The sequence below is a fragment of the Platalea leucorodia genome (assembly GCF_965183815.1).
Source record: "Platalea leucorodia genome assembly, chromosome: 12".
NCBI lineage: Eukaryota > Metazoa > Chordata > Aves > Pelecaniformes > Threskiornithidae > Platalea > Platalea leucorodia.
The window spans coordinates 8056791-8082387 of NC_138834.1; the positions used below are offsets into that span (position 1 = coordinate 8056791).

The following is a 25597-nucleotide window of genomic DNA, read 5'->3' on the forward strand; positions in this document are numbered from 1 at the left end:
TTTGAATTTCTTTAGCTATTTACACATTCCCAACAGACACAAGAGTCCTCAATCCTACTGAAATTAAAGAGTTACATGCTTAATCCTTTGATAATTCCAGCCATAGAATTTCAGCTCTTCCTGTTATGAGTAACTGCAGAAAAGATGAATGCAATACATTAGAGCACAGGACCAGAAACCCATGACTCATTTGCCATGTCCTAGGACCTCAAAACCATTCATGCCATATACCAATATTAGGTAATAGCATACGGCAAAAACCATACGTAGCTCTCTTAGGAAAGCCACCAAGTAAGAATTCAATACACGAGCAATGAAATACCAGAAGAGAGAGATGGACATCATAGCCGGCACTTCCTTCTGTCCACCCATGGTTTTGGTTTTTACCTCTTCTAATTTTTGTTAAAGTATCAGGTTTTATAAAACAACCTTGCGCTTTCTCCCTGATTCTAATTTTGAGTTCCAAAAGTTGTTTCATCTGACCTTCCTTTAGAATAAACTACATAAAAAAACAGACCACAGTTGCGGCTTGGACCATGCTATGCTGGGCATTATATAATCACTACTCCACATATTTTGAATAATATAAAAAAGAAGAACAAAGAAAGTAGGTGGAGATACAAGCCAAGTATGAAATAATATATGCAAGATTACTCAAGTGTTGGTGGCAGAACTAGGAAAACAAGTGGCTTTGCCAAATTCCAAGCCAGCAGTCAGCTACTGCATCACAGATTTCTCCACACACACACATTTTTGGCCAGTCAAGACAACTACTGGCCTTATCAATACTAACTGCAAGAGTATTAAAAAAAACCCCTTACCCTTCAGCATAAAGCTTTGGCTCAAATAAGATATGCATGAACACAATACATACAAACCTGAAATCACGGGCCTCCCTTACCCTGTATTAAGTATATACACAAGACCTTTCTTGTGTGTATACAAGGACACCCAATACATCCTCATTTATTTAAAGTGACTGAAAAAAAATGAAGGGATGTATGCAGTAGCACTGATGGCAACCTAAACAAGCAAAAGAATGATTTTACATTTTCTAACAGGGAAAAGGCCACTAAAGATGAAACAAAGGGGATGGGCAAGACAACATTGTTCAGAACCCTGGTGATGAGAGAAGCGTATACAGCAGCTGATCAACATGCCAAGGCAGTACACTTGCTAAAACACAAACTTATACCTTTATGCAGTTTGACAAACTCTACTTGCTAAGGCTTAGCTCTAGGAACAGAAAACGATCAAACAATAAATCCTTTGCAATCCTTCAGTTGCACATATAAGCATGTAGCTACACTGCTGCTCATCACATACTTGGAGAACCAGGAGAAGAGTTTCCCAGTTTAGCAGACTGATATGCAAAGCAAGCTGCCTGACTGGGAAACAATGGAATTTGTCTCTGGCAATTTAGAGCCACCTTCATGTTTTTAATCTGTTTCCATTAATATCCATAAAGCAGAAAGATGGAAGACTAAAGTTCAAAAGTACAAAAAGCACTTAGAGCAGTGAAGTATATGAAAGAACAGCTTCCCCAGGCTTCAAATGTAAGCCAATTAAGATACTTTGATTATCACCATGTTACAAGTCTATTTTAACAAAATAGTAAAAATAAAATTGTTGAACCAGAGACCTGTAGACACGTGCTTCTACATAAAAATCAAAACACTCACTGCAATTCCTTGACATTCAAAAATAAGTTTACACTTTGGGGGTTAAAAGAGTGGGAAAACATTAAAGACATTTCACAATGGCTGCTGAACATCTGCAATTGATTTGTTTTGCAGTTGCAGTTAACATTATAGCTGCAGACTACTGGGAACAGGTCCACGCTGCCAAAGTAGCCCGAGCAGGCTTTATATGACTTCTATATTGAAGTTGTTATTATATTGTAACTAGAACTTTAGTTTAGATCTGGACAAGTCTGCTAAACAAGCCATCCAAAGCACACAACCCCCCCTTAGTGATATGCAACATTTCAACATTCCAATATCTACCAGATCAATTGTCTCAATAAAATTAGGATTTCGTCAAACTGCTCTGCTAGGTTACACACAAACTATAGGTATAGGAGTTATGTAAAGACAGTTTTACAATTTCGTATTTTCCACCCCATTCATAGAAGTTTTTGTAAGAGATAAGCATTATTGCAAGCCTAAATTCAGACAATGTTGCAATGGGAAAGAACTGTGACCATTTAAGGGAATATATACGATTACTACATCTAACTATTCACAGAACGCTAGCAAGGTTTCTTAAGCACTACTCATTCATTGCTTTTTCAGTTATTCAATTCCACAACTTTAGAAAGTATGTAAAATTATCTTCAGAATAAAGTTTGTCAAACCAAGGAGAACATTAAATACAAATCTAATAACAAAATATTTTTGAACTTACGTATAAGAAGATAAACTGCTGTCATAAGTTGATATTACACCATAATTTTCTTCATTGTAACGAAACATGTCATTGGGATCCCATCCATTAGACTAGAAGAAAATGATGCTCATTTTTCAAAATGACACTGGAAACACATTCCCTTAAAACGAAGGGCTGATGGCAGAAGTTAAACCTTTTGCCCTTTTTCCTGGGCCTACGAATTCACTGTCCAGGTAACAAAGTTACTAAAGCCACAATTTATTTCAGGGAACTTTCTTCATCAGATGCACAGATCTTACTTTCAAAAGTCAGTTTTTTGTTTGTTGCATGTATTTGTGTTGTTTTTATGAGGTTGGTTTGTTTTTGTTTGTTTTTGTTTTTGTTTTTTTTTAAGTACCATGCCCACTCTGTACTAGAATATTACTGGCTAGCAAGAAATACATACATGAATGCCTTTTCCAAGAACTGAAAACTGACACTTCTGAACATTGCAAGTGTCCCTTGCTGTGGCAAGTGCTGAAACTTTTCAAATGCACTAGTAATGCAATAATCTGAGAGAGACACCCCACAGGCAGGATACCCCTGTTGGTCTGCACAACTTCCCCACTTTCGTAAAATTGCTATTACAGCGCTCAGGCACAACGATAAATGTTTTGAATGTTTTATAAAGGCACTGACAGTATTAAGTATTCTAATAAATCTCAGCTGTACAATATGTACACTAAAATTGACAGGATAACTGTTCCACCCAGACAAAGTTAATATGCTCCACAGTAACATGACTAGATTCTCCTCTAATTAGTAATATTATCTTCTTTCTTTAACATATTGCAGTCTGAATACCTTACTAAAAAGAATGCATGGTTGAGTAAAAGCTGACTGTTATGATATATAAAGAAACGTCATTTGAGACCATACTCTTCATCTAACGACTCATAATCTACTGAGATTGTATCTGTGCTTATTAAGTCATGGGTCAGACTTCCATCAATTGCCCTCATCTTAGCTCCGAGACAGTTAGCTAAGCACAATTGCGCCATAATTTCCAAATGCAATGATAGTCAGACAGGAATGCTCTGATTAAACATAAATCACTTCAGTGTATTGCTGAATTTGGAGTCTTTAATAAAAGCTCCTCTTTCAGCCAGTCCATGAGTCAAACACGTCCCTTACCACAGCAGCTGCCATTTGTCAATATTTGCCAAAAGTGGCATTTGAAATCCAGCTATTCTTATTCAAATTGTAAAAAAGCACTGTGGCAGCTGCTAGCAAAGACTGAAAATACACCCATACAATGTAGGCCAACAATTTTAGTCAGAAGTTCATTACTAGATTAAAATTAAGGAATTGTTGCAAGGCATGTCCAGAGAAATAGCTTATTTTCTACAGACTGTCATAGATGATAAAAAAGCATTACTTACAACATCTGTCTCTAATGCCTCAAGCTCCTCAGTAGCGGTGGTCTCTCCTCCATCCCATGGTTCAAGATCCTTTTCCTTGTGTTCACCATTTACTTTAGCACTGATGGCTGAATCAGTAAAAGCATCTACAACGGAGTGGGGAGGGATGGGGGTGAAATCAATTTGCTTAAATACAGGAAGATGTGTATACTAGTTTATTTGAGGAACAACCAAATACAGCTGAATTGCAGGCTCATTAAACATCATTCACCTTCTCCTGTAGTTGCTGTATTCAATAGGACTACATTAAAAAGGTGCCTACTTCTTACTTAGATTAACTATGGAACTACAGACTAACTTCTAATGTATCTGTTTACAGGGGTTTTTTGCAACTTAAAGTACAAGACAAGGCATCAAAGAGTAGCAGTGATTACCTTCAGTTATTTCAAAATATTTTACACAAACTACATATGTTCTTGCTACAAAAAAAAAAAAAAAAAGAAAAGAAAAGACTACCTGAGGATCCCCATTCCTCTAGAAAAGCTGAGACTTGTATAATATGCTTTTCCAAACAGCCCACACAACTGCACGCTAACATATTATGCAAGTATCAAAAAAGCATAAATGCAACCCAATCCCATTCCCCTAAATGGGCAGAATACAAGTTTCCCTTCAAATATCTGAGTTTCTCCTATTTTCACAACTCAACACGCCAGCAAGCACGCACACACTTTTTATCCCTTTGCAGTGTAACTCAATTACCCATTAGCTTGGTGCACCCCATTTACTGTGACACGAATGGAGATGTCCTCCTTCCCGTAACAGCTTTTCCAAGAAGCAGCTTACCCAAATCACACAGCAAGATTCAGAAACTCTATACCTCTTGTTCTCAACAACATATGAAAATAAATATACCATTAGGTGCACTAAGCAGTAAGGGTCTGCTATTGTTAATACAAATTATAAAAATGTATATAAAAAATAAAAGATCATGAGCTTTTATTTTCACTTGTTCATGTTTCATTCAAACCAGACTTAAGAAGGAGTAATACTAGAATATTAAAGTGCTGTAAAAAAAAAAATGTACAAAGCCATTCATCAAGGAAGCCAAGCTTTTATATTTGTAAGCAACTAAATCAACTAAATCTCAGAGCTGCCTGCAAATTCTTAAATTACTTAAACAGAAGGAACTTTAAAAAAATAAAGTAAGCTTGTTAAAAGCTTATAAATTAATAAATATGCCTAAAATAAATAAGCCTTCAATCTAGAATTTCCTATTATCATTCTACTGATAAAGTAAGGAGCAAACATTTCAGACCTTTAGAAAAGATGAGAACAAACCACCAGGCAATGCCAGATATGGAAGAACGTGGCTTAAATTGACTTTTGGCAAGATCTGAAATCTGGCTAAGAAAAATGAACGTTAAAGCCATCGTGAAAAGAATTCTCGGCATAGGAAGCAGGCCACTGATGTTACAGTGTTTAAACAATCACTGAAGATTTTTTAAAGAGAGACTGCAGCCGTAGTTTATTATTCCTGTTTTACCCAATTTCACAGTCAAGTTCTGTATGTATATTGGGATGATCTGTCATAAAAGTTAACTGTGCTTAGTCTGTCTAGTAACATCCCGCACTATCTCATGAAATGCTTGCTCGACTCATACACGAAGACCAAAGGAACTATGGATAAGCAATTAAGCATTGTTAATAAGCGTATATGAAATAAGATGTTATAGAAGATGTATGAAAAATAAGAGAAGTTTATTAGCTAAACATTCATTTCAAATACAAAAGAATCAGTAAAATAAGAGAAGAAAGCCAAATGAAAGGAAGACACCTAACCAGGCACACCACTGTTAGGGCTCATGTGAAATTGCAAAAACCTGCATCAATCACCTTGCGAGACGTCACAGTCTGCCAAAGTTGTGACAGTACCTACGCAGCTGGAGGTTAACACTTCCAAGTGAGATTATATTTTAGCTCATCACTAAATGCGATGCCTTTAGCAGGCCCGTTCTGGGATTACTTGCAAACTGTTCTGAAACAGAGTCATTGTATCGTTGTACTACCTACGTGCTGATGCAAAATTTCAATTGTTGCATTTTCAACTTTTCAGAATAGGTAAAAATCAAGGGTGAGAATAGAAGTCATCAGCTAACTGCAAGATACTCTAAATGATTCTGCGAAGTTACGCATGCATGTTTCATAGTGCCATAAATGTGCGAGCAAAGATATTAAGTTTTCGTTATATATTATGGTAACAAAAGCATTATGACAGGCAAGATGCAGAGACATAGAGTGACTGCCAAAAAAGTTACCTGTTTCTGAAGGAACTACAACAGATATGGAGAGAGAAAAAATTGGAAGACATCAGATATAAATACAGGTGGATTTTTTCACATTATATGGCTGAATTCAGGCAAAGCTAAACTCTTTCAGTCCCTCTCACAGACATATTCAAACTGATTATACATCTCCCACCTTGCAAAGATCATTTCCATAGTAAAACCTCAGCAATGTTCCCACCTATTAACAGCCCCATGTATTTCCCCATTTTGCTTCACAAAAAAAACCCCTACAAATAGCCTACAGATTTCTAAGGTATACCAACTTGAAAGAAAACATCTCTCAGTTTCCCTTCACATAAACAGCTTTTAAAACATACTAGAACAGAAGATACGTTTAAATGTCATCTGAAACTACAAAGTAACACAGCACTACCTCAATCCACAGTGAAGTAGTAACTAAAGAGCACATTTAACAGGGAGGCAAAAGTAAGGCACTTGTATTTGCAAACTCCGCGTTTACCTTATCAATACCCCGTAGCTAACACTGCCATAACCCAGAAAGACCAGTGCTACTTCTGTGCTGAACACCATTAATTCAATGTTTCATGTCTGATCCTCTCAGATTGGACATTTTACACCACATTAAAGTTGGAGGTTGCTTATGTCACTTAGGAAACTGTGAAATTTGCTTCTACATTACTTCACTGGGAGTAGAGGGAACTCTTCTCCAATGAGATGAGATAAATATGAGATAGGAGGACTGATGACAGCACCTGATGGAGGTAATCTTCTGTATTTCAGAAGGGTGTTTCCTTAATTTCTATTAGATTACTTCAAACTCCATATACAACTGTGCCATTTTGGATACTGTGAATAAAATACTAGCTTAACAAGACTCATCTACTCAACCCACTAATTTTCTTATTTAAAAAGCCACGTAAACATTCAGCAGAGTGCTGTTAAAAATTACAATGATACAGATGAACCGGGGGGGGGGACGGGACACAAGTCAAAACAAAAACTCCACTATCTAACAAATGCTACAGATCTGAGTAAGATGTGTACAGTCAATGCTACGTTTCCCAGTAGAATAATCCAGTATATCATGGGGCACAGGAAGCTTCACTGCTCTTACGTTTCTCTCTGACTTTAGAATTAAAAGCACAAGTGAGACTGCAACATCAGTTTAACTCTACAACTCAAAGAAAATCCAGAGTTAGAAGAAATTCAAGCTACAAAGGCAGACTTCTAGTCAGACAATACGGTCTCCTGAGCATCCAGGCAAAGTTTAAAGGTAGCAGAACGGTACCTCAAGGCACAGATCGCTATTTTCCTGGAACAAACAGCTAGGCAGGCAGACGGGACACCAAGATTAAAAACGTGGCAGGTCAAACAAGACTTTACCAAAATTAATGAGCAACAAAATTGAGAACATATGTAAAAAATAAATTCTACAAATAATTGTTTCCACAAAGAAAAACCCCTGCTCTTAAGATGATTAGTAAAGTAGAAGTTAAAACATGAAGTGCTGTTACAAGTGCCGACTGGCAGAGTAATAACAGACAAGATAGTGACTGCACAGGCTCAGCCTCCCCCTTATCTCTGAGCTGTTGAATGAGCAATTCACATGGCACCTTGACATGGCCAAATTTTTAATCAATTCCTTTTCTACATGGTAAAACCCAAGTTAAAGATCAAATGAAAACTGGTCAGACAAAGAGCTTGAGCTGTAACACTCAATTAGCCTCCACTGCCTCTGTACCTGCTTCACGTGACATCTCCTAAGCAAAGAAGTTTGGTATCAAAGACCTCGCTTCTTGTTTTAAAGCCTGCTAACCGGAAGAAAAAAAAAATCCCAAGGACAATTCTACACAACAGAAATTCACATTAAGTAAAGGCAAATTAAATGTACACATTCTGAGAAAAACTCAGCTTGGGCAAATTCTTCCAGTATGTGCTATTAAATGAGTTAAAGAAAAAATTGCCAGAATAAAGCAATTAAGAGTCCAGGTTTAATTAATTTCAGTGTTTAACATGCTTGTTTTTGCAAACATGTTGTGAGCTACTAATGGTGAAGAGCACAAATATGCAATTAAGTGCAACTCTGCAGTTCAAATGCTATTAAACCAATCGGCATTACGTGCCAAAGGTGTTCATGCTGCACGCTGCAAGCTTTGATCAAGTTTAGCATGGCCCAAAGTAAACTGAGGTTTCATCTTAAAGCTTTCAACAGTAAACTCTCATTTGTTTTGTAACTACTTACTACTGATTTGAAACATTAAAACCAGTTACCACCAGCTTTGCAGAGCCAACATTTCCTTCCTTTGTTCATAATATGCCTACTGCTATTCCCCTTGCAACACATTCTCTGGAAGGATGCCACTTTCAGTGCTAATTCAAGGAAAAACTTAAATAGCCAACTCTCTTCTGCCTTTTTTCATTGGATTTGTAATATTTTTCTCAGAGTGCAGTAACAGTGCCAAAAAACCAATACAAACATTGCAGAAGCCTTCCACTTCACCAGTAGTTATGATGTTGAATTGTCTTGTCTTTAAAGAGAAGCCAAGGCGGCAACTCTGAGGCCTTACTTAAATTTGAATCATATGCAAACCAGCACTGTTGACTGATCAGTGTTTAGGACTACAGGAAACATTGCTAGGAGCTTGTCCTGTAGAACATAGGAGCAATATACCCTCCTATTTCAATCACGCAGCCCAAGTAATCTAGCAACTACGAGACCTAGGCACTCCCCCTTCGCCTCAGAAGGTGAAGCAGAAAGACGTTACATGCTAACGTACAGCCAAAGATTTCAACTTGCACGTTAGAGCGGATTTTTAGCAGTCGATTTCCACCGCCACGTGCCGAAGACAGCGCCTGTCCCTCTTTAAATGCGGACAGAATAGTCTGAAAGGGGGATGATGGCTATAATACAATTTCACCTGAGTTTTCCAAAGCATGTTTCATTCATCAGCCTGCCTGTACTGCAGAGAGCCCTAATTCCACAGTGAGAGACTGTCAGGTGACTCCTTTCCATCTGTTTTGAAACCTAACAGGAATCTACAGGAGCACAAAGGTCTATGCAGACTGGCAGAGTTGGAAATAAGGGCCCAGGAAGTAAGGACAGATTTATTTTTAAACATGAACTGTTAGAATAATGTCCCTATCCATGCAGACCTATTACTTTTTCTCCCAACCCTTCCAATTTCCACAATCTGGGCAGGCACCACACTTTCTCCACTGGTGCGTCTAAAGGTGCCATGTCATGTTTGGCACAAGCAAATCTAAGACCGCTGCTTCCAAACGGGGTGGTTTCACCCACCCCAAGCCTATATGGTCGTTACCTCCCCTGCACTCGCACTACCGATGTAGCTGCAGGATGAATTATCAGCTCACTGCTCCAAAGCTGCACAAGTATGATAGCAATGAAAGGTGCCTGGCAGACCATTTCAGATGGTTCTTTCAGAGACAACTCTATTTTCCGCTCCTCTGAAAGGAGAATTCATCCCATTCCCTTTCTCCCCACCTGCTGCTCTTTTCCAGTACTCTTCCAGTCTCTTCTGTCTGACTTGGTCAGGCAGGCAGACAATGCAGCTAACACCTCTGCTATTCAAGTCTGAGGGTAAGGCAGAAGATCAAGATTCACAGAGTCAGGAGCACCATTTGTCCGTATTCCTCCAGCTCAGCAGAGAAGCAAATGCCAGAAAAAAAATCCATAGAACTCCAGATACTTATACTGAACCAAGAAACCAGAATGTGCTAAAATTTCCAGAACAGTATCTTTTGCAGAAATTAAGTTTACTTCAAGGCCTCCTCAAAAGTCTAGCAGTGTCCTATGGGGTAGGAGAAACGACATACACCCCAACAAACCCTACTCTAGGTAAGCCTCTCCTGTGGCAACGGAGTGCTTGTGAAGTGCTCTTTTGTTTGACTACATTTTTAAAGAAGTGAGAGCAAGCTGCCTTTCCAACCAAATATGTCCAAATTGTCTATTAACTTGTCTGTGAAAGCCAAAATACACTGAGGGCTAGGCAGTTTTAAAATATTTGTTCCTGGATTAAGTGCAACATTGTCAGACTTCTCTGGGCACCAAACAGTAACCATTCCCAATACAAATGCAGCAAGAAACACCATTTCCGTGCCTAGGAGTTCAGACTCAGTTTTTACTGAGTCACACGGGCTTATCCGACTCTGTACCACGAAGATTTGTGTTTATTTATAAGAACAAAAGGCTAGCAGTTCCCGCATGCATGTTCATACACTTCCATTCTTTTGAATCCTTGCTTATTTAATTTCCCAAGAAGCAGAAAGCCCTTCATTGCTCTAATTTGCAGGTGTGATCAGAGACTGACTTACACTTTCAAGTGTCGTTTCAAGATAATACATTTTTGAGACAAAATGGAAAGCAGATTAATTTACCCACTACGAGTTATCGAGTTTTGCAGCCTTCCAGTTTATCTTGCTCCAAGTCTCTACAGCTTTATTTCAGCTCTCCTCTCCAGCTACTTAAGAGATTTAGATTCAAAGACATTCTACCTAATAAAGCAAACTGAGCGACTGTTCAACCTGAAGCAGCAATTTTCTTCTAGAAAACTTCCATTGAGTAATTATTCCTAGAAGTAGTAGTATATTCTTCATTCCGTCTGCTCAAAATCTATAAAGATTGGGTAATGGAGAGCCCAGTCTGCATTTACGTTAAAGTGATGTTCATAGCAGACCCCTTATAAAACAGCTCTCGTGTAATTTAAATTCAAAGTCCTACCGAGAACCTGGAACTTATCTGCATTTCAATGCTACATTTGCTCTGACATTATGCATCTTCTTCTGGGAAAAGCAAATTCCTTGGAACAACAAGCCTCTCATTCTTCAGCTTTAAATCAGGCAAGAACATGTACACGTACGAACACAAGGTGAAAAGAGAAGATCTCATTAAATGTCCACGAGTCCCTACGCATCTCTAAATCACTGCTCCATGGGAATAAAGCATGTGCGTTACAACAACCACTTAGCTCCCCGTGACAGTTGTTGATCAACCTGAAAATGCACGCATACGCAATTTCACTCCATAGCATAGAAAGATACGTTTTTGCTTTTATTCCGTAGCCCAGCAAGTCAGGAACATAAGTATAAAAACCCTTGAGATTTGCTGCCCTCCCCAAATAAAAATATCTGCAAAGGAACTAGAGCTGTCTGACTTATGAGCCTCTTAGGTTCCGGAAAAATAATTAGGGTCTTGGAGGTCAGACATTAAAAGAAGTATGAAGACTGCCTGTAAAATTGTTTCACTCTGACAGTTTCAAGCCACGTCTTGAGATTTTAAGACCACTTGCCTGCCACCTCACTGGGTTCTTCTGTATTTTGGAGAACCTTAACTACAAGTAGTAAAGCAGAAATTAAAACCACAAATAGTGGATTTTCCTAAAGAAGTTTTAGCTCCATTTGCAGCAGTATTTTTAGAGTATTTATATGAATGCATGTTTAGAGACAAAAGTTACTTAACTAAATATAGACCAATATAAATATACACCAATTCTGAACAATAATCTTTTTATAAAGAATTTATGTATTGGGTTATTTATTATTATTTATGTATATGGATTCTCATATAACATTTAACAGAGTAATTTAGAAAGACGTTTACTGAAAAAAAAAACCACTTCTGATCTTAAGATACACACAACTTTAAAAACAAGTATACCTCTTCTCGCATAATTGGTATCCATGTCCTTAAAATGCACCATAACAAAATCTGAAGACTTGAACAAGATACTCTCTAGTATGTCTTCACGTTTTGGCCCCAAACTGGATTCTGCAGTTTTCCGATGAGCAGCATCAAGCACTAAATCACACTATTAGAGATATAAAAAGAATACACTAACTTAATGCACAATACGCTACTCGATACCATCACACGCTTACAAAAAACGCACATTTACAATAGTTTGCAAAAATTAATCTGCTTGTGTAAACCTAGACATAACAGTCAAAATAATTCATAATAAATACTCAAATTTTAATCAAATATTGATTATTCAGTATTAGGATCTTTTAAAATAGGGAAGAGTCAAAACAAAAACCAATTACCTTAGGACTGTAGGTTTTAAAAACTCCTTCATATATACCACCATTTTTCACCTGTACTTCACATTTGGATCCCTAGAATGCAAGAAAAATGAAAACACAGCTTTCTACCAGCCTGAAAAAAATTACATTTGAGTGATTTTCTCAAAGATGTATTTTTTTACGTAAGTACAATGTGTAAAAATACAGCTCAGTTTTTAGTCAAATCTGCTCATTCAACATTTGCCCATTTATAAATACGCCACTGTGTTCTGCAGATGCAAACAGCTGGGTGTGTACCAAAATTTGTTCTGAAGGGATTTAAAGATACTCACAGAAGCATATTTCGTACTCACAAGACTCTTGACCAGTTATGCACACAAACAAGTTTTTGTGCAACACGAAAATCTGTGCATATGTGTGGGTACAAATAAGGATGAAGGCTTATTCTGGACCCTAGCAGACGGGGGACAGTCTGCCTTACTTAATTTTGGCACGTCAGGACTTTCCTTAAAATTTGGGGAGAAAGGCTTCCATTCCCTGCACACAGACTCATTTTATTTATCCATAACCTCTCTAAAGACGGAAAATCAGAAATATGACCAATGCACCTAAGAAATTTGCTATACCTATGCAAATTGTATTTGAACCTTTCCAAGCCAAAAATACAGAATAGCTATTACTGTGGTTCTTTAAAGTTCAATCTTGGCAAAAGATGCCTACTATTAAAGTTTAATATTCGCTCTATTATATTAGAATTAGTGGGCTGGTTAACAATTCTATGTCACTATAGAAACTGTTTACCCTCCTTTCAAATATGAAGACTTACAACAACTGATGTAAGTATGTGAACCATTCTCATGTTTGCATAGATGCCATCGAAAGAAATCTGAAAAATAAAAGACGTTGTCATGAATACAGGAGAAATACTTGCAACAATTCAAAAAGCCAGTGCGCCAAAAATAACGCAGGCTTTCATTAGTACATACTAGTTCCTAGAAACACTGGTTGAAAACCTTATTCAGTCAATACACATAGAACTTAGGTCACATGTGATTTCCAGAGGACCCTTACCCCTTCCTCTGATTAATTAAAGATCTGAACATCCTTCCAAACATGATAAACATTACAGAGTGCCCCTAATGTCACTCAATAAGGAAATGCCTTTGCTGGTTGAATGAAGCTCATATGCACAGACTCCTAACTGAAAAAGCCCTGCTAACATCCCTCTCTGGTTTAACAGCCATCAACAGGATAAGGTACTTCAATTGCCACACAAATAAAAAGGTGCTTTCAGGGCCTGCTGAATTACATCTTTTTCATCTAACAGACTTGATTACATGCATTAACAGAAGTTAAAGTCATCAAATCATGGAGCGCCAAAGAGCTACAAAACCTATCGTAAAATTAGTCAAAAGTAATTCACTGCAGTATCAGAGTCTGCGATCCTGCACCAGGAGAGCTGACCAAGCATCGCCCAGGCTCCTAGATGACACGCTCACATAGGCATACATGAAGTGGCGAGGAAGCCTATGTTTTGTTGCAACATCTCCTATCTCTCCCTGTCAACTTCACGCTTGTGAAACAAGAGATGCTGAAACACACAAGGACCTCACCGTATTTTGAGCTTTTTAACTGACAACATATCTTTTAAACTGTCAGCTCCTTAATCCAGGTACTCCTGCATGTTAGCCACGCTTCCTGGTCTGGAAAGACACGTTTTAAGGACACTCCTATGCTCAACACTCAGTACAGAGGACGTAAAGACTAACAGTTTTATGATGTTTAGTGTTTGCATATGACCTTTTTCACCACTCTTCCTGAAAGCTTCTTTATTTTTACTGAAGGGTCTTGATATCTTCAGTAAACATTGATGTATGTAAACTATAGTCCTTTTAAACCTTCCTACTTCTGCCTCATTCCCCCAAAATTAGTCATCCTTGAAAACCAGGCCAATAACAAATTATCAAACATTTGATTAGTGCAGTTCAAAGATCCACTCTTTAAATCGGGATCCACATCTTTAACTTTGATAAAATTACATTCTACAAGTCAAGCCACGCCTATACTTCAACACTATATAGCCTCGACAATAACTAAAGCTACACATTCAGGTTACTGATAATGCTGGGTTATCTATTTTATAGCAAAGCTAAACAAAATTGTTATTTTTATTGAACTAAATGCTGTCTTACTGTCATCTGCTTAAGAAAGAAGCCAATGTTAGAGTCTTCAGAGAGGAACTAATTCAAAAGCATTGCCTTAAGTTAAATGTTATCTGTATCTACAACTATAATTGCAAGAAGACGCAGAAGATTTAAACTAGTGCGGTCAAGAGTTTAAGTGACCCTTCCCCCCTTCACCCTCCCAGGAGACTTAAATGAATGCAAGATGTTACATCTTTAGAAAAGCATATCTCAGTCTAAAATACTCATCAAGGCATCCAAAGGAAAAAATTGAGAGAATATTCCAGTATCTGCTATTCTTACGTTGATACTTGGGTTCACTGTACGTAAGTTGTTCCCTCATATCTAGGAAGTGGTACAATGAGGAAAAAACATATACTTACTGTAGGCTGAGGCGGTCCTTTGCCACTGCTGCGACCTCTGAAATGAAATACATATATGGGATATGATTAAAAGAAGAACTGCTGAAATTAACCCATTTCTTAACAAGGAAGAATTCAAAACCCCATCTTAATTTAGTGTTGGGAATGGGATCAGAGAAAAACAGCACTCCCCTAGGGCAGAACTCAACAACTACAGGGCCCACAGCATTATCCTCCAAACTACTGACCTACAAGCAAGTAACACTGGTTAATAGGCAAGAGGGTTACCTACAATAAATTAAAGGACAAAATGAAGAAAATACTAAGCCTATGTCATTATAAAAATCAAAAAAAATATTCTCTCTTAAGCAGAATCCTGTAACTAAAGCAAATTCCAAAACTTCCTGGCACACAAAACCAAAAACCGCTTTCAGGCCCAATCCCCACTTAACACAGAGTCGCCTCTCTAAGACTAGAGGCTCAGTACATCGTCACCGTCCCTCTGACGAAGGGCCACCCAAACAACCGACCCACGCTGCAAGCTACGGGCCGCCTTGATTGTAAGGCCCTACCTACAGAGCTTGCTTATCACTCCTATCACAAGCCAGCAAGCAAAACTAATTAAGTCTGTCCATCCCCTCAAAAACACTAACTACTTTTAACGCAGATCTGTCAATGTGTAGCACCTAGGACACTTCAAAAAGCTTTTAAATTAACATGTATGCTCCTAATATCTTGCAAACTGAGATGTAACAGTCTGTGCCCTCCACCTCCTGCAGCTAGCAAGTCCGCAAGACCAACAATTCTTCAACTTCACTGGTGTGCCTTATTTCAAAGTTACTTTCTTGTACCAAGAAGTCCTAGTTTCAAATATTTCTTATAGCGATTTAGATTTGTATCACAATGACTTCAGGAGTGCACACTGTAACATGAGGCAAAATGAAGTCTTCTGTTATTTAAAAAAAAAAAAAAAAAAAAAAGCAATTTTTTAAATAGACCCACCTCACAGATGCACAACCACTTAATTAAAGAGACTCAAAGAATCATGTCTACGTTTCAAAATATCCAAACGACACTGAAATCTAAATTCAACTGAATGCCAACTGCATTCAATTGCTTTTGAAACCACTATGCTGTGGCTAAATACAACCTTGCTCTCAAAACAAGATGCCCTTATAAACAGGGCTCATGAGTTAGTTAAGAAATCAAAGGAACTTCTCCACATCAACATAAATATCCCTCCAATAAATTCTGCAGAAATAAGCAAGTCCATCAGAGAACCATGGAAGGCCCCAATGAGGAAAAAATGAAAAACCACTAAATTATCACCTGACTCATTTAAGAAAACAAGCTTCCAAAACAGAAACGTAGTCTTATACAGCCTCACGCACACTGATGACATTTGCTGATTGGCAATAACTGCACATTTCAGATGTCTAGCTGGTATTTACAGGATACTGGCAGAGTACTTATCTCATGAAAAAAACCTAACGCAAATAGCCTTTATTTAATTACCTATCAGTCTTAACTTTCCATAAGGCAGCGTCACAACTTCAGGCTTGCTCTGGAGACCAGCACGTCTCACCATTTACTAAGTCTGCCATTTGCCAAATGGCTACCTATAGCACGGGGCTGAATTGAGCCCTCCATGAACCTGGAACATCATTTTTGCCTAACATTCAGATGAATGATCCTCTTCTTTCTGAAAGTCATTTCACCAGATGTGAAACACCCAAATAAAAGAGAGGTACAGTCCAGTCCTGATTTCTCCTTTTATTACAATCAAAAGCATCAACAACACGGTCTTTCAAAGAACGTGGCCTCAGTCAAACAATTTCACCAGTTCCCTCTGCTGGTCTCAAGGGTTTTAGAAGATACTCCTTCCTACGTCACCTACAGAAATGGTCAAAAGTGAAAGAGTTTGGTGTCTTTGAAACAGAAATCACTCCCATTTTTAGTGACAAGTATTCTTAGAACTTAAATAACTGGGTTGCTAGACTGGTCAGAAAGTCTGGAGCATTCCCTTTAAGTATCCACCTAAGTGTTCCAGATTTTCCATCTCTTACCACATTTCCAAAATGACTGTTCCTACCCACATTTCTTTAAGAAACAATCTGATTGTGTGCAGCCACAGTGGCAAGAGGTCCTAGCTTCTACATCAGACCAAGAGTTAAACTAATTGCAGAAATTCTATGTACTATTCTGACCTAACATCTCTTTACAGACCTGGCCTCTTTTTTTCCAGCTACAACTGTTAAACACAAACCCTTAGAAAAACGAAAGACATTCACCAATTCTGCCAATGCTACAGTTCCGTCAGAACTGTATGTATCTTCTGCTAAAACCAAGGCCATCAACTTGAGGTTTATATTCCAATAGGTGAAGACTCAAGTTCAAATTACCCTTTGACACATCTTTGATGCATCACATGAAAAAAACTAGCACCTTTACAAAAGCAGAAAGTAGATGGTCTTTGCCAGAAGTTTCCCAAAGTTTGAAACAGGAGAGTAACACTATGAAATGGAGGTGGGGGAAGCTAGAAGGGTCAGCAGCAATTGGGCACTGCTACCTAAAACCGCATCTTGATTACGGTAAGTATGGCAAATAAAAAGAAAACATTGTGTATTGCAGAAATGTGGCTAAAGGTAAGCCTGGGAGAAGGCACAGCAGCTTGGCAAATCCAACGTGCAAACCCTTTCCTTTGGGGTAGCAAAGTCACAAATTCAGAAAAAATGCTGCACCAAACAAAGTAATGACCAAACAATTAAACTTAGTAGCCAACTCATTGCAGGCCAGCAGTTATACCTTAAGAGTGAAGGTCTCCATAAGGGCTTAATCCCAAATGCCGAACAATAAACATTTTTACCCAGCAGCAACTTGCAAATTTTTTTTTCTATTTTTATGAGCATTTACTATCCTATTCCTCAGCATCCCTCACCTCCCACCCTAATGTTTACATGCCAAGTAGAGCATTTGTCTAAGCAACACAAGGTCACACATTTTTCCAGTTAAGTGAAAACTAATGCAAGGGGGACAAGTCTTTCCAGGATGTGAAAGAAAGTCTCGAGTTTTCTCTCCAGCGGCATCTTCACTTTGAGACTAAGAAACAAACGCAAGCATACTGCAATTAACGTCCAGAGCAGAAGTGCAACTACAAAGACTGTTGAATTTAACAGAGTGAATAGATGTTTTTGGAGCACTGGCTGACATTACTACAGCTTTCAAAACAAATTTGCAGGATACTCTAAAGAACTTTCATTACAAGGGCAGAGAGCTGGTAAAGCTTTCTTCTAAGGGAGAAATCAGAAGTACAAAGCTTTATTTAAGTGCAGTATTTGTCTATATAAGTCAAATGAATCGAAGTTGTCAAATTAAGATTGCACAAGAAGTCCTGCAGCATTGTTTTCTGTAATTTCTCTCCAATACTGACATTAATAATGTCAATTCCTGTCCCCTTACAAGATGCCAACTTCTGTAGCGTCTAAATACGTAAGGAACCTGACAAGTCTGACCCAGTGCACATCTGTAACCTGTTGACGGACTTAAGTCATTGAAGAACCTTCTTCATATACATTGCCATGAGTTAGTTGTTAAATTAAAACTTACTCAAAAGCAGGTATATAATATCGTACTAAAGTGCGCTAACAGCGATAAGGAGAGAGACCTGTAGGTTATCCGTTCATTTTGCTCAGCAGTTTAGCACGGTTGCATTAAAACCGACACACACAAAGATGTTAGAACACGCTAGAAAAACTCTGAATGGCACGTGCGATCGAGCCTCCAGAACAGTCACTTCCATCGTATCAGAGCACCTCAGCACTCAATATTCCAAATTACTTCTGTCTGAACAGAATAGGCACCTATCTTCTGCCTTTTACTTAAGCCTTTAATTAGGCTAATAAAAAAGGCTGTCAAGGAAAAAGGAAAATAGGAGTAGGCAAGAAGCATTAAGTCTCAAAAGCAAGCTACGCGGCATGGGATCATTTCAGTTTTAACTTTTTAATGGGCAAAGCCATTTATAAAAGACAGTAACTTACAGTATTCTTAAAGGACTTCCAAGTCCAGTTAGGCAAGAAAGTTACCAAATGAAAAGGGAAAAGACCTTCTGCCACAATTGTAACTAGACACATAACCATCCAAAACCTCAGTCTGAGATGTTTTCCCTTCAGACAAAATAACAATGGGGAAAAATTGATAACAAAAAAAGGACGCAGTGCTTGAAGGAATGCTGGGACAGATGCGACTTTCAATCACAGGATGGCTAACCCTCCTGTGCTCGTATAGCAGCAAAACTGAACTAAACCACAAAAAGTAGGCATTAGATAAGGTTTTGACTAGCACAGCAGAGCAGGTTTGTGTACAGGCCTACGTTTTTTCCAATTACAGTTCAACCTGCCATTGGCATCCACGCTACAGCCCGATTTCCCATCTGCCATATTGCACATGCAGTTGCTATTAAACAAACATAGCATTTCACTTAGTGCCTCCTTATAAAAAAAGATATTAATCCTTTTTGGTTTTTTTCTTGAACACCTTTAAAGATACCTTCATTTGTGATTTTTTCTCTTATATAAAAGAAATTAATAATATCATGAAAACAAATATTGGAACATCTTATTTGCTCACACAAGATTTAACTTTTCTACTATGAAATACATATATCCATCATTGTGAAACCATAGAAATAAACGTAGTGAGCAAAGCTGACCCTCCACTCACTATCAGATGTAGAAGGACCAGGTGCTCAGCCCAATTAAGTCTTACAGTAATAAACACATAGCAGAAAATTAGGTCCAGGACAGTTAACTATCAATGAGGTTTCTACCCAGACCTAAGCCTTTAAGAGCAACTTAGCCATGAAAAGTAACATTCTTTTGCGTCTCATGAAGATAAGAAAGAGAATGCCAGTGCTGCAAGGAAACGAGCTGCTAGGAAGAAAGTTTGGCATAAACTGGAGATGTTTTAAGTTTCTATTAAATAATATAATGCTTCAAATTGAAACCAAGAGGCAGGCCAGCTAAAGAACAATTCGATTTTTTGAACAGAAAAGCCACTTAGCTTTCCATTTACATGAACAGATTTGCAGCATGAACCATCTTTGAATTTATACTCCCCAAAAGATAAGACTTTTCTTTAGGACAACAATAGGAGAAGTTCTCCGAAGGTGTTCCACAGGGCTCCATCAGCCCAGGGACTGTGATTTTACAGACCCTTCTTTCACCAATAACTTGAAAAATTGATTAACAAAAAAGAGTGCGTGAACACCTCTGAGGGAACATGTCAGTTGTTCAGCAGCCCCACTAGAACTCCCTAAGGACTTCTGAGGTGGAATTTATCCAACAAAACTAGAAAGGCAACACTGGTAAGAGAAATCCAGTGGCTTTAATCTTAAAACTTGGTAGAGAAACTGAAGCTCGCATCCCCTAATCTACAGAGACAAGTGCTCACCATCATACTGAATTTTTTTTAAAAAAAAAGAGCTGTAGGTTTTGTTGCCCTTCATGTTAACCTCTACAGTGCCACTGTGTGTTGGCAGGGATAACTGTTTAGCAAAGCACAGTAAACATCATGTTCAACCTAAATGGCCATATATAAAAACTATTAAATCATTGCAATGAAGTACTAAGGTATTATTGTTATTATTTAAGTTTGTTTTGCCCTTTTCAACCCTATCAAAGCTTTTCCACTTCCAGTTCCACAGACTGGTAACAAAGTAAAACCCTATTTCCAGTGACATCCAACAATGGGACCACTGTAAATTCTGTTTTATTGCCAATGCACAAAACCGAGTAAAAGTCAAGTTAAAGAGCAAGATGAAGAAAACTTGAAATGAAACTGCTCTGAGCGACTATGACCTTCAAAACTGTTACTGTCCTGCTTTGACTGTTTGTTATGACCCCCACAGCACTGGAAAAATTCACACCACTAGAAAGTTTATTTTTTTTTTCCTTCCTCTCTCTCAAATGTGTGTGAATTTGTAACGTTAATGCTCTCTGAGCAGGAGCAATCTTCCAGAGGCAGTATGAGACAGCAGGGTCTCCGCAGCGTGCGTGGGGAGGGGGAGATAGGAGGAGGGGAATCTGAGCCTGCCGCAAAACCCTGATTCCTCCCCCCACCCCCCCCAAAAAAAAAAAAAAAAAAAAAAAAATCTGTGAAAAAGTCAAGTCGTGCTTGGAGCCACCATCCACCGCCGAGGCCAAGGAGTGCGCCTGCGGCCTCCCTTCCCGCAAGAATTTTATTGCGATTTAAATAAAAAAATTATATATATATATTAAAATAAATAAAAATAAACCCCGGGAAGCTGAAGGTGCTCCACCGCAGGCGGGCCGCCGCCGACTTCCACAGGGCAGGAACGCTGCCCCCCCCCGTCCCCCGCCCGGGAGAGCCCCGCCGCCCCCCGGCCCCGAGGCCGCCGCCATCGCGGCCGGCCCCTTCCCGCCGCCGCCGTCCCCCCGCGCACGTGCGGCCGCCGGCTACGGCGCCTCGCCCCCGCCGCCCCCCGCCTCCCCCCTCCGCCGCCTCCTCCTCCTCCTCCTCCTCAGCAGGCGGGTCACGTTGGCCCGGGGGAAGCGGCGCCCCTCGCCCCCGCCGCAGGCCCCGCCAGGCCGCGGGAGGTTTCGCCCGTCGCCCCGTGGCGAAAAAATGGAGGTGCCGCCGTGCCCTCCGCCGTCCCCGGCCGCCTGAAGGGCACCGGCCGCGGCCTGGCCTGGAGGCCTCGCCCCGGCGGCACTGCGGAACCGGCGGGCCCCTCGGCGGGCCTGCGTGCGCCCCGCCCGCCGCCATGCCGGCTCCCGCCCCGCCGGGCGGAGCCCCCCGCGCCGCGCCGGGCCGGGCCGCGTCCCCCGCCATGCAGCAGGCCCCGCTCCCCCTCCCGGCCGCGCCGCCGCCGCCCATGGAGGCCGGTGCAGGGGGGTGGCGGCGGGGGAGGGGGAGCGGCGCCCGCGCCGGGCTCTCCGCGGCGGGGCCGTGGCCGAGGCCGGGGCCGGGCCCGCCGGGGCCGGGCCCGGGCCCGCCGCCGCGCACCCACCTGCCCATGTTCTGCCTCCCGCCGCCCGCGGCTGACGGGAGGCCGGGGCCGCCGCCGCCGCCGCCGGGGGGCTTGCGGTTGTTGCCGGCGGCCTGCGCCGCCGCCGCCGCTTGCTTGAGGGACATGACGAGAGGGGAGAGGGCTGGGGGTGAGCGCCGGGGCTGGGCGAGGGCCGGTCCGCGGGGCCTCGCTGCGCTGGCGGGGCCGGGGCGCCGCTGGCTCGGCCGGTTGCTCCCAAACAGTGCGAGCGGGGCGGAGGGAGCGGAGCGCGGCGCGGAGGGATCCGCGGAGGGGGGGGAAGTGGGGGGGGAGGCCGGACCGGGCCGGCGGGTGAGGGGAACGGCGGGGCGGAGGGGCGCGGCGGTCGCCCCCGCCGCCTCTCGGTCACCCCCACGGCGGCAGCGGGGGGGCGGCGGGGCGGGGGGCGGTGAGGCGGCAGCGCCGGAGCGGGCGGCGGGCGCGGACTCTTTACGGGAAGTCGGAGGGCGCCGCGGCGGTGCTGCGGCGGGTGAAGGGGCGGAGGCGGGAGGCGGGGAGGGGAGGGGGACACGTGAGGCGGCCGCGCGGGACGGCGGCAGCTCCCGCCGCAGCCCCGGCCCCGCTGAGGGACGGGCCCGGCCCGGCCGTGCCGTGAGGCCCCCGCCGGCGCAGCCCCCCCTCCCCGTCCTCACAGCCCGCCCGCGCCTTCACGCCTCGCCCGCGGTAGCCGCATAGGGCGAAGCCCCGCCGGTGCCAGCCGGGCCGACACCCCCGGCGCGGCCGCTGCGGGCAGGCCGGGGTGGAGGGCGGCCCGCAGGCCCCGGCCCCTGAGGGGAGCCTTCTCCCTCGCCCGGCGGCGCAGGGCCCTGGGTTGCGGCCTCCTCTCCGGGCCGGCGCGCAGGCCGAGGCCTGGCAGGGGCAGGGGGGGCCGGCCCCGCCCGGGCCTGCCGCTGCCCGCCCGGCCCCGCTCGCCCCCCCGGGGCCGCCAGCGAGCAGGAGTTGGGGGGGAGGGCGGCGGGCTCGGCCCGGCAGCGCATCGTTGAAAAGAAGCCAGACATGGAGAGACACCAAAATTCAGAAAAAATGGCCGAGCCGCCGACTAGCTGTGAAAGGCGAAATGGAGAACCCCAGGCCCCCTGCGCTCGCTAGCAAAGCTGCAGACCGGCTCCTGCCTTTAACCACAGAGACGCCGAACTATCGCCAGCAAACACACACATCCCATTGCCCTCCTGCTGGAGCCAGCTGCAGGAAAGCAAGATGGGGCCGAAGGGATTGCCACATTCCTTGCTGACAACCCCTCAGTATTACAGATTTCTGCTGCGTTTTGTTTTTTTTTTTCCCCTCCTAAATCGCTGCAGTCCAAAGAAATTAAAATTCACATTGCACTGACAGAAACAGAGTATCTGAGCCCGAGATGCCAGTTCTCCCATCGCTCCATGTTGGTACCTATCCGCCATCACCAGGCTTCCTGCAGAAACCCAAGGTGCAGCGACTGTTCGGCTCTGCCGTGTTTGTGGTACCTGCTTTACGCAGAGCGGTGGTTTCACCAACTCATACCAATACATAAAAATAAAAGCCTGGTCTGTCCTGTTAAAAAAAAAAAAAAAATCTATGTACATATAGGATTAGTAGGAGCAGATGTAACTTGAAAACCAAGAGCTAAATTGATTTATAGCCATGGTTACTCAAAATGCTCAGAGTTTAATCTATTCATAGAAATGCTCTAGAAATCCCACAGGATTCAAATGTAATAAAAAGGAGCGGTGCTCTTAGGCAGGCATTATTTATACACCTTGCTTGTAAAGCAACAGCTTTCCCATGCGGTTGAAAGAGTTGTGGGTGGCAACACACAATGGTAAAAAGATAACAAATATTTAACAGCTTTCTTAAATTAGCATTTTCCCTACACTTTTGACTGTTAAACTGCTTGTTTTGTTTTACCTTACAGGCCCAAATAACCTTGTGGTTAACACATTATTAGTTAGATGACAGATACTAGCCGAAATAGGCTGGGCACAAAGAATTTTTCCACTGAAAATACTTGCCCTAAACAGAGCCAGCAGTTTTAAGGAAACTACGTCTTTCAATTGCTTTAATGAACTCGCAAGACACTTTGCTATTTCACAGCCCCGGAACCGAGAGGAAAGGCTATCAAGGATTTCTGCAGTCCAAGGCTTTCTGTAGGAGACTCTAGCACCTGCAGGGCTGAAGACAGCTCGCGCTACCACTGGCACAAATTTTGGGACCATTTACTGTAAAAGCAGAAGTCTGTTTCGGTGCACCTGATGGGATAACTAGCGGTACCTAAGAGAAGCTAAGAAAAGATCTTTTTTTTAAATATATACACACACACACACACGCATATATACAGACAATACATACACACACACACACACACATATATGCGTAAAATCCACTAGCATACAAACCCCTGCATTAAACCAGACTCTTCAGGGTACTGTTTATAAGGTCTTCTATATCTTTTGGCTGGTCCTACTGGATCTGAAGCGGAGGGCCTCCAAGTGCTACCACGATGGGAAACGCAGCAGGAGAGGAAGAGCCAAACTATGCCTTGAAACTAACTCAAGTAAGCTACAGCTACAAGGATGACTTACTCAATAGTGTGTTTTAATCAGCGTGCTTTGCATTTTAAATGAAAGCTTCCAAGAAAAAGCACAAGGAAGTCTGATAAGAGACTGAGCATAACGTATCCAGGTCACTTAATAGTTGGGTTTTTTAAAGGACATTACTTCAGTGCTTTTTCAGCTAAGAATGTTTACAGTGCACAGCAATTAGTCACTCTTTATGTGGCTAAAGGTTAAGAACGATTAAAGAGCCTGCAGTGTTTTGAAGTGGCAGCCATGCTGTGGGGTCCCGCTGGTAAAGATGGAGCCCTTGATATTCAAGGATGGCAAAAATACAGGAATAAGTTCCATGGGCAGAGCTGGTTTCTAAGACGTGATATGAACGTACTAAACTACATTTTGGGGTAACATTATGTGCTTGGAAAGCAGCGTATGAATAAGACCCGTGTTCACGTCTGCAGTAATGACTCAAGTGCAGTTGCAGTTTGACTTGTTTTCTCCTTCAATGTATTCTTTGTTTTGTTAAGCTCTGTTTGGCTTTCATTGTGCCCTCCCTTTTTTGTTTGTCAAGCATCTTCGTAAAAAACACATTAAAAGTAAATATAGAAGTGACCAAATTAAAACAGCTCCGGCAGTAACGACCACCAGCGAATCTGCAGGGTGGTTTCTGAATCCAGCAGCAGCCAGCTGCTTCAGTGACCGTCGGCGCAGACGCTGCTCCTCACCTTTCTGTTGTGGGCACGCGTCTCCAATGGACTCCCCAAACGTCCAGTGTAATGGGATTATACCGCCGTTACGGCACATCGTTCCCTTTACTTCTACCTGCATACGCTCTTCTTTGATAGCCCACCATTCCCAATATTCTGTATTTATTACTTTATGGTTTGGCTCTATCCATTTTTCCCTTTTTTGGCTATTCCTTACCATTTTAGCTGCTAGTGTGGTTGCCAATGAGGTTGTGACAGAGAAGAGACAACAGTCAGAAGCAGTGGTCAAGCTGTAGAAGTTCAGGATTCAAAGTCACCTGCTCCATGGCCAAGCAAGAAAAGCAGCTATTTCTGATGGAGAAACACATTCTGTTTTGCCTTTTCGGCCCATGTTCCAGGTTAGAGCTGCTCTTGTTCCCAGACTACTATTTTCATTCAGATTTGTGACTACATGTGCAGGCTGTATTTGCATACGAAGATGAATGAGTCTGATAATATCATTACTTACCAGGAAGTGCTACGTGATGTAACATTTCCTTGATCTAACCTGCTGTTAGGCGTTGTGCTCTCTTCCTTGAGCTACCCAGGCTGATCCTCAACAGCGTTCGACAAGACGAA

At 41.9% G+C, this 25597-nt stretch overlaps 1 protein-coding gene across 7 annotated transcripts in view; it reads right to left on the minus strand.

The window, feature by feature from the left end:
• ATXN2 (ataxin 2) overlaps positions 1-21930 on the minus strand; it is a 54911-nt gene extending 32981 nt beyond the window's left edge. For all 7 annotated transcript variants that reach the window (XM_082325405.1, XM_082325404.1, XM_082325403.1 and 4 more), the window contains exons 1-7: positions 21709-21930; positions 14703-14739; positions 12963-13022; positions 12158-12229; positions 11772-11922; positions 3810-3934; positions 2407-2498 (exon numbers count right to left, since the gene is read on the minus strand). In XM_082325405.1, the coding sequence (XP_082181531.1) occupies positions 2407-2498; positions 3810-3934; positions 11772-11922; positions 12158-12229; positions 12963-13022; positions 14703-14739; positions 21709-21833 (662 nt within the window). In that variant the 5' untranslated portion in view covers positions 21834-21930. The remainder of the gene's footprint in view (positions 1-2406; positions 2499-3809; positions 3935-11771; positions 11923-12157; positions 12230-12962; positions 13023-14702; positions 14740-21708) is intronic.
• Positions 21931-25597: the final 3667 nt, after the last annotated feature.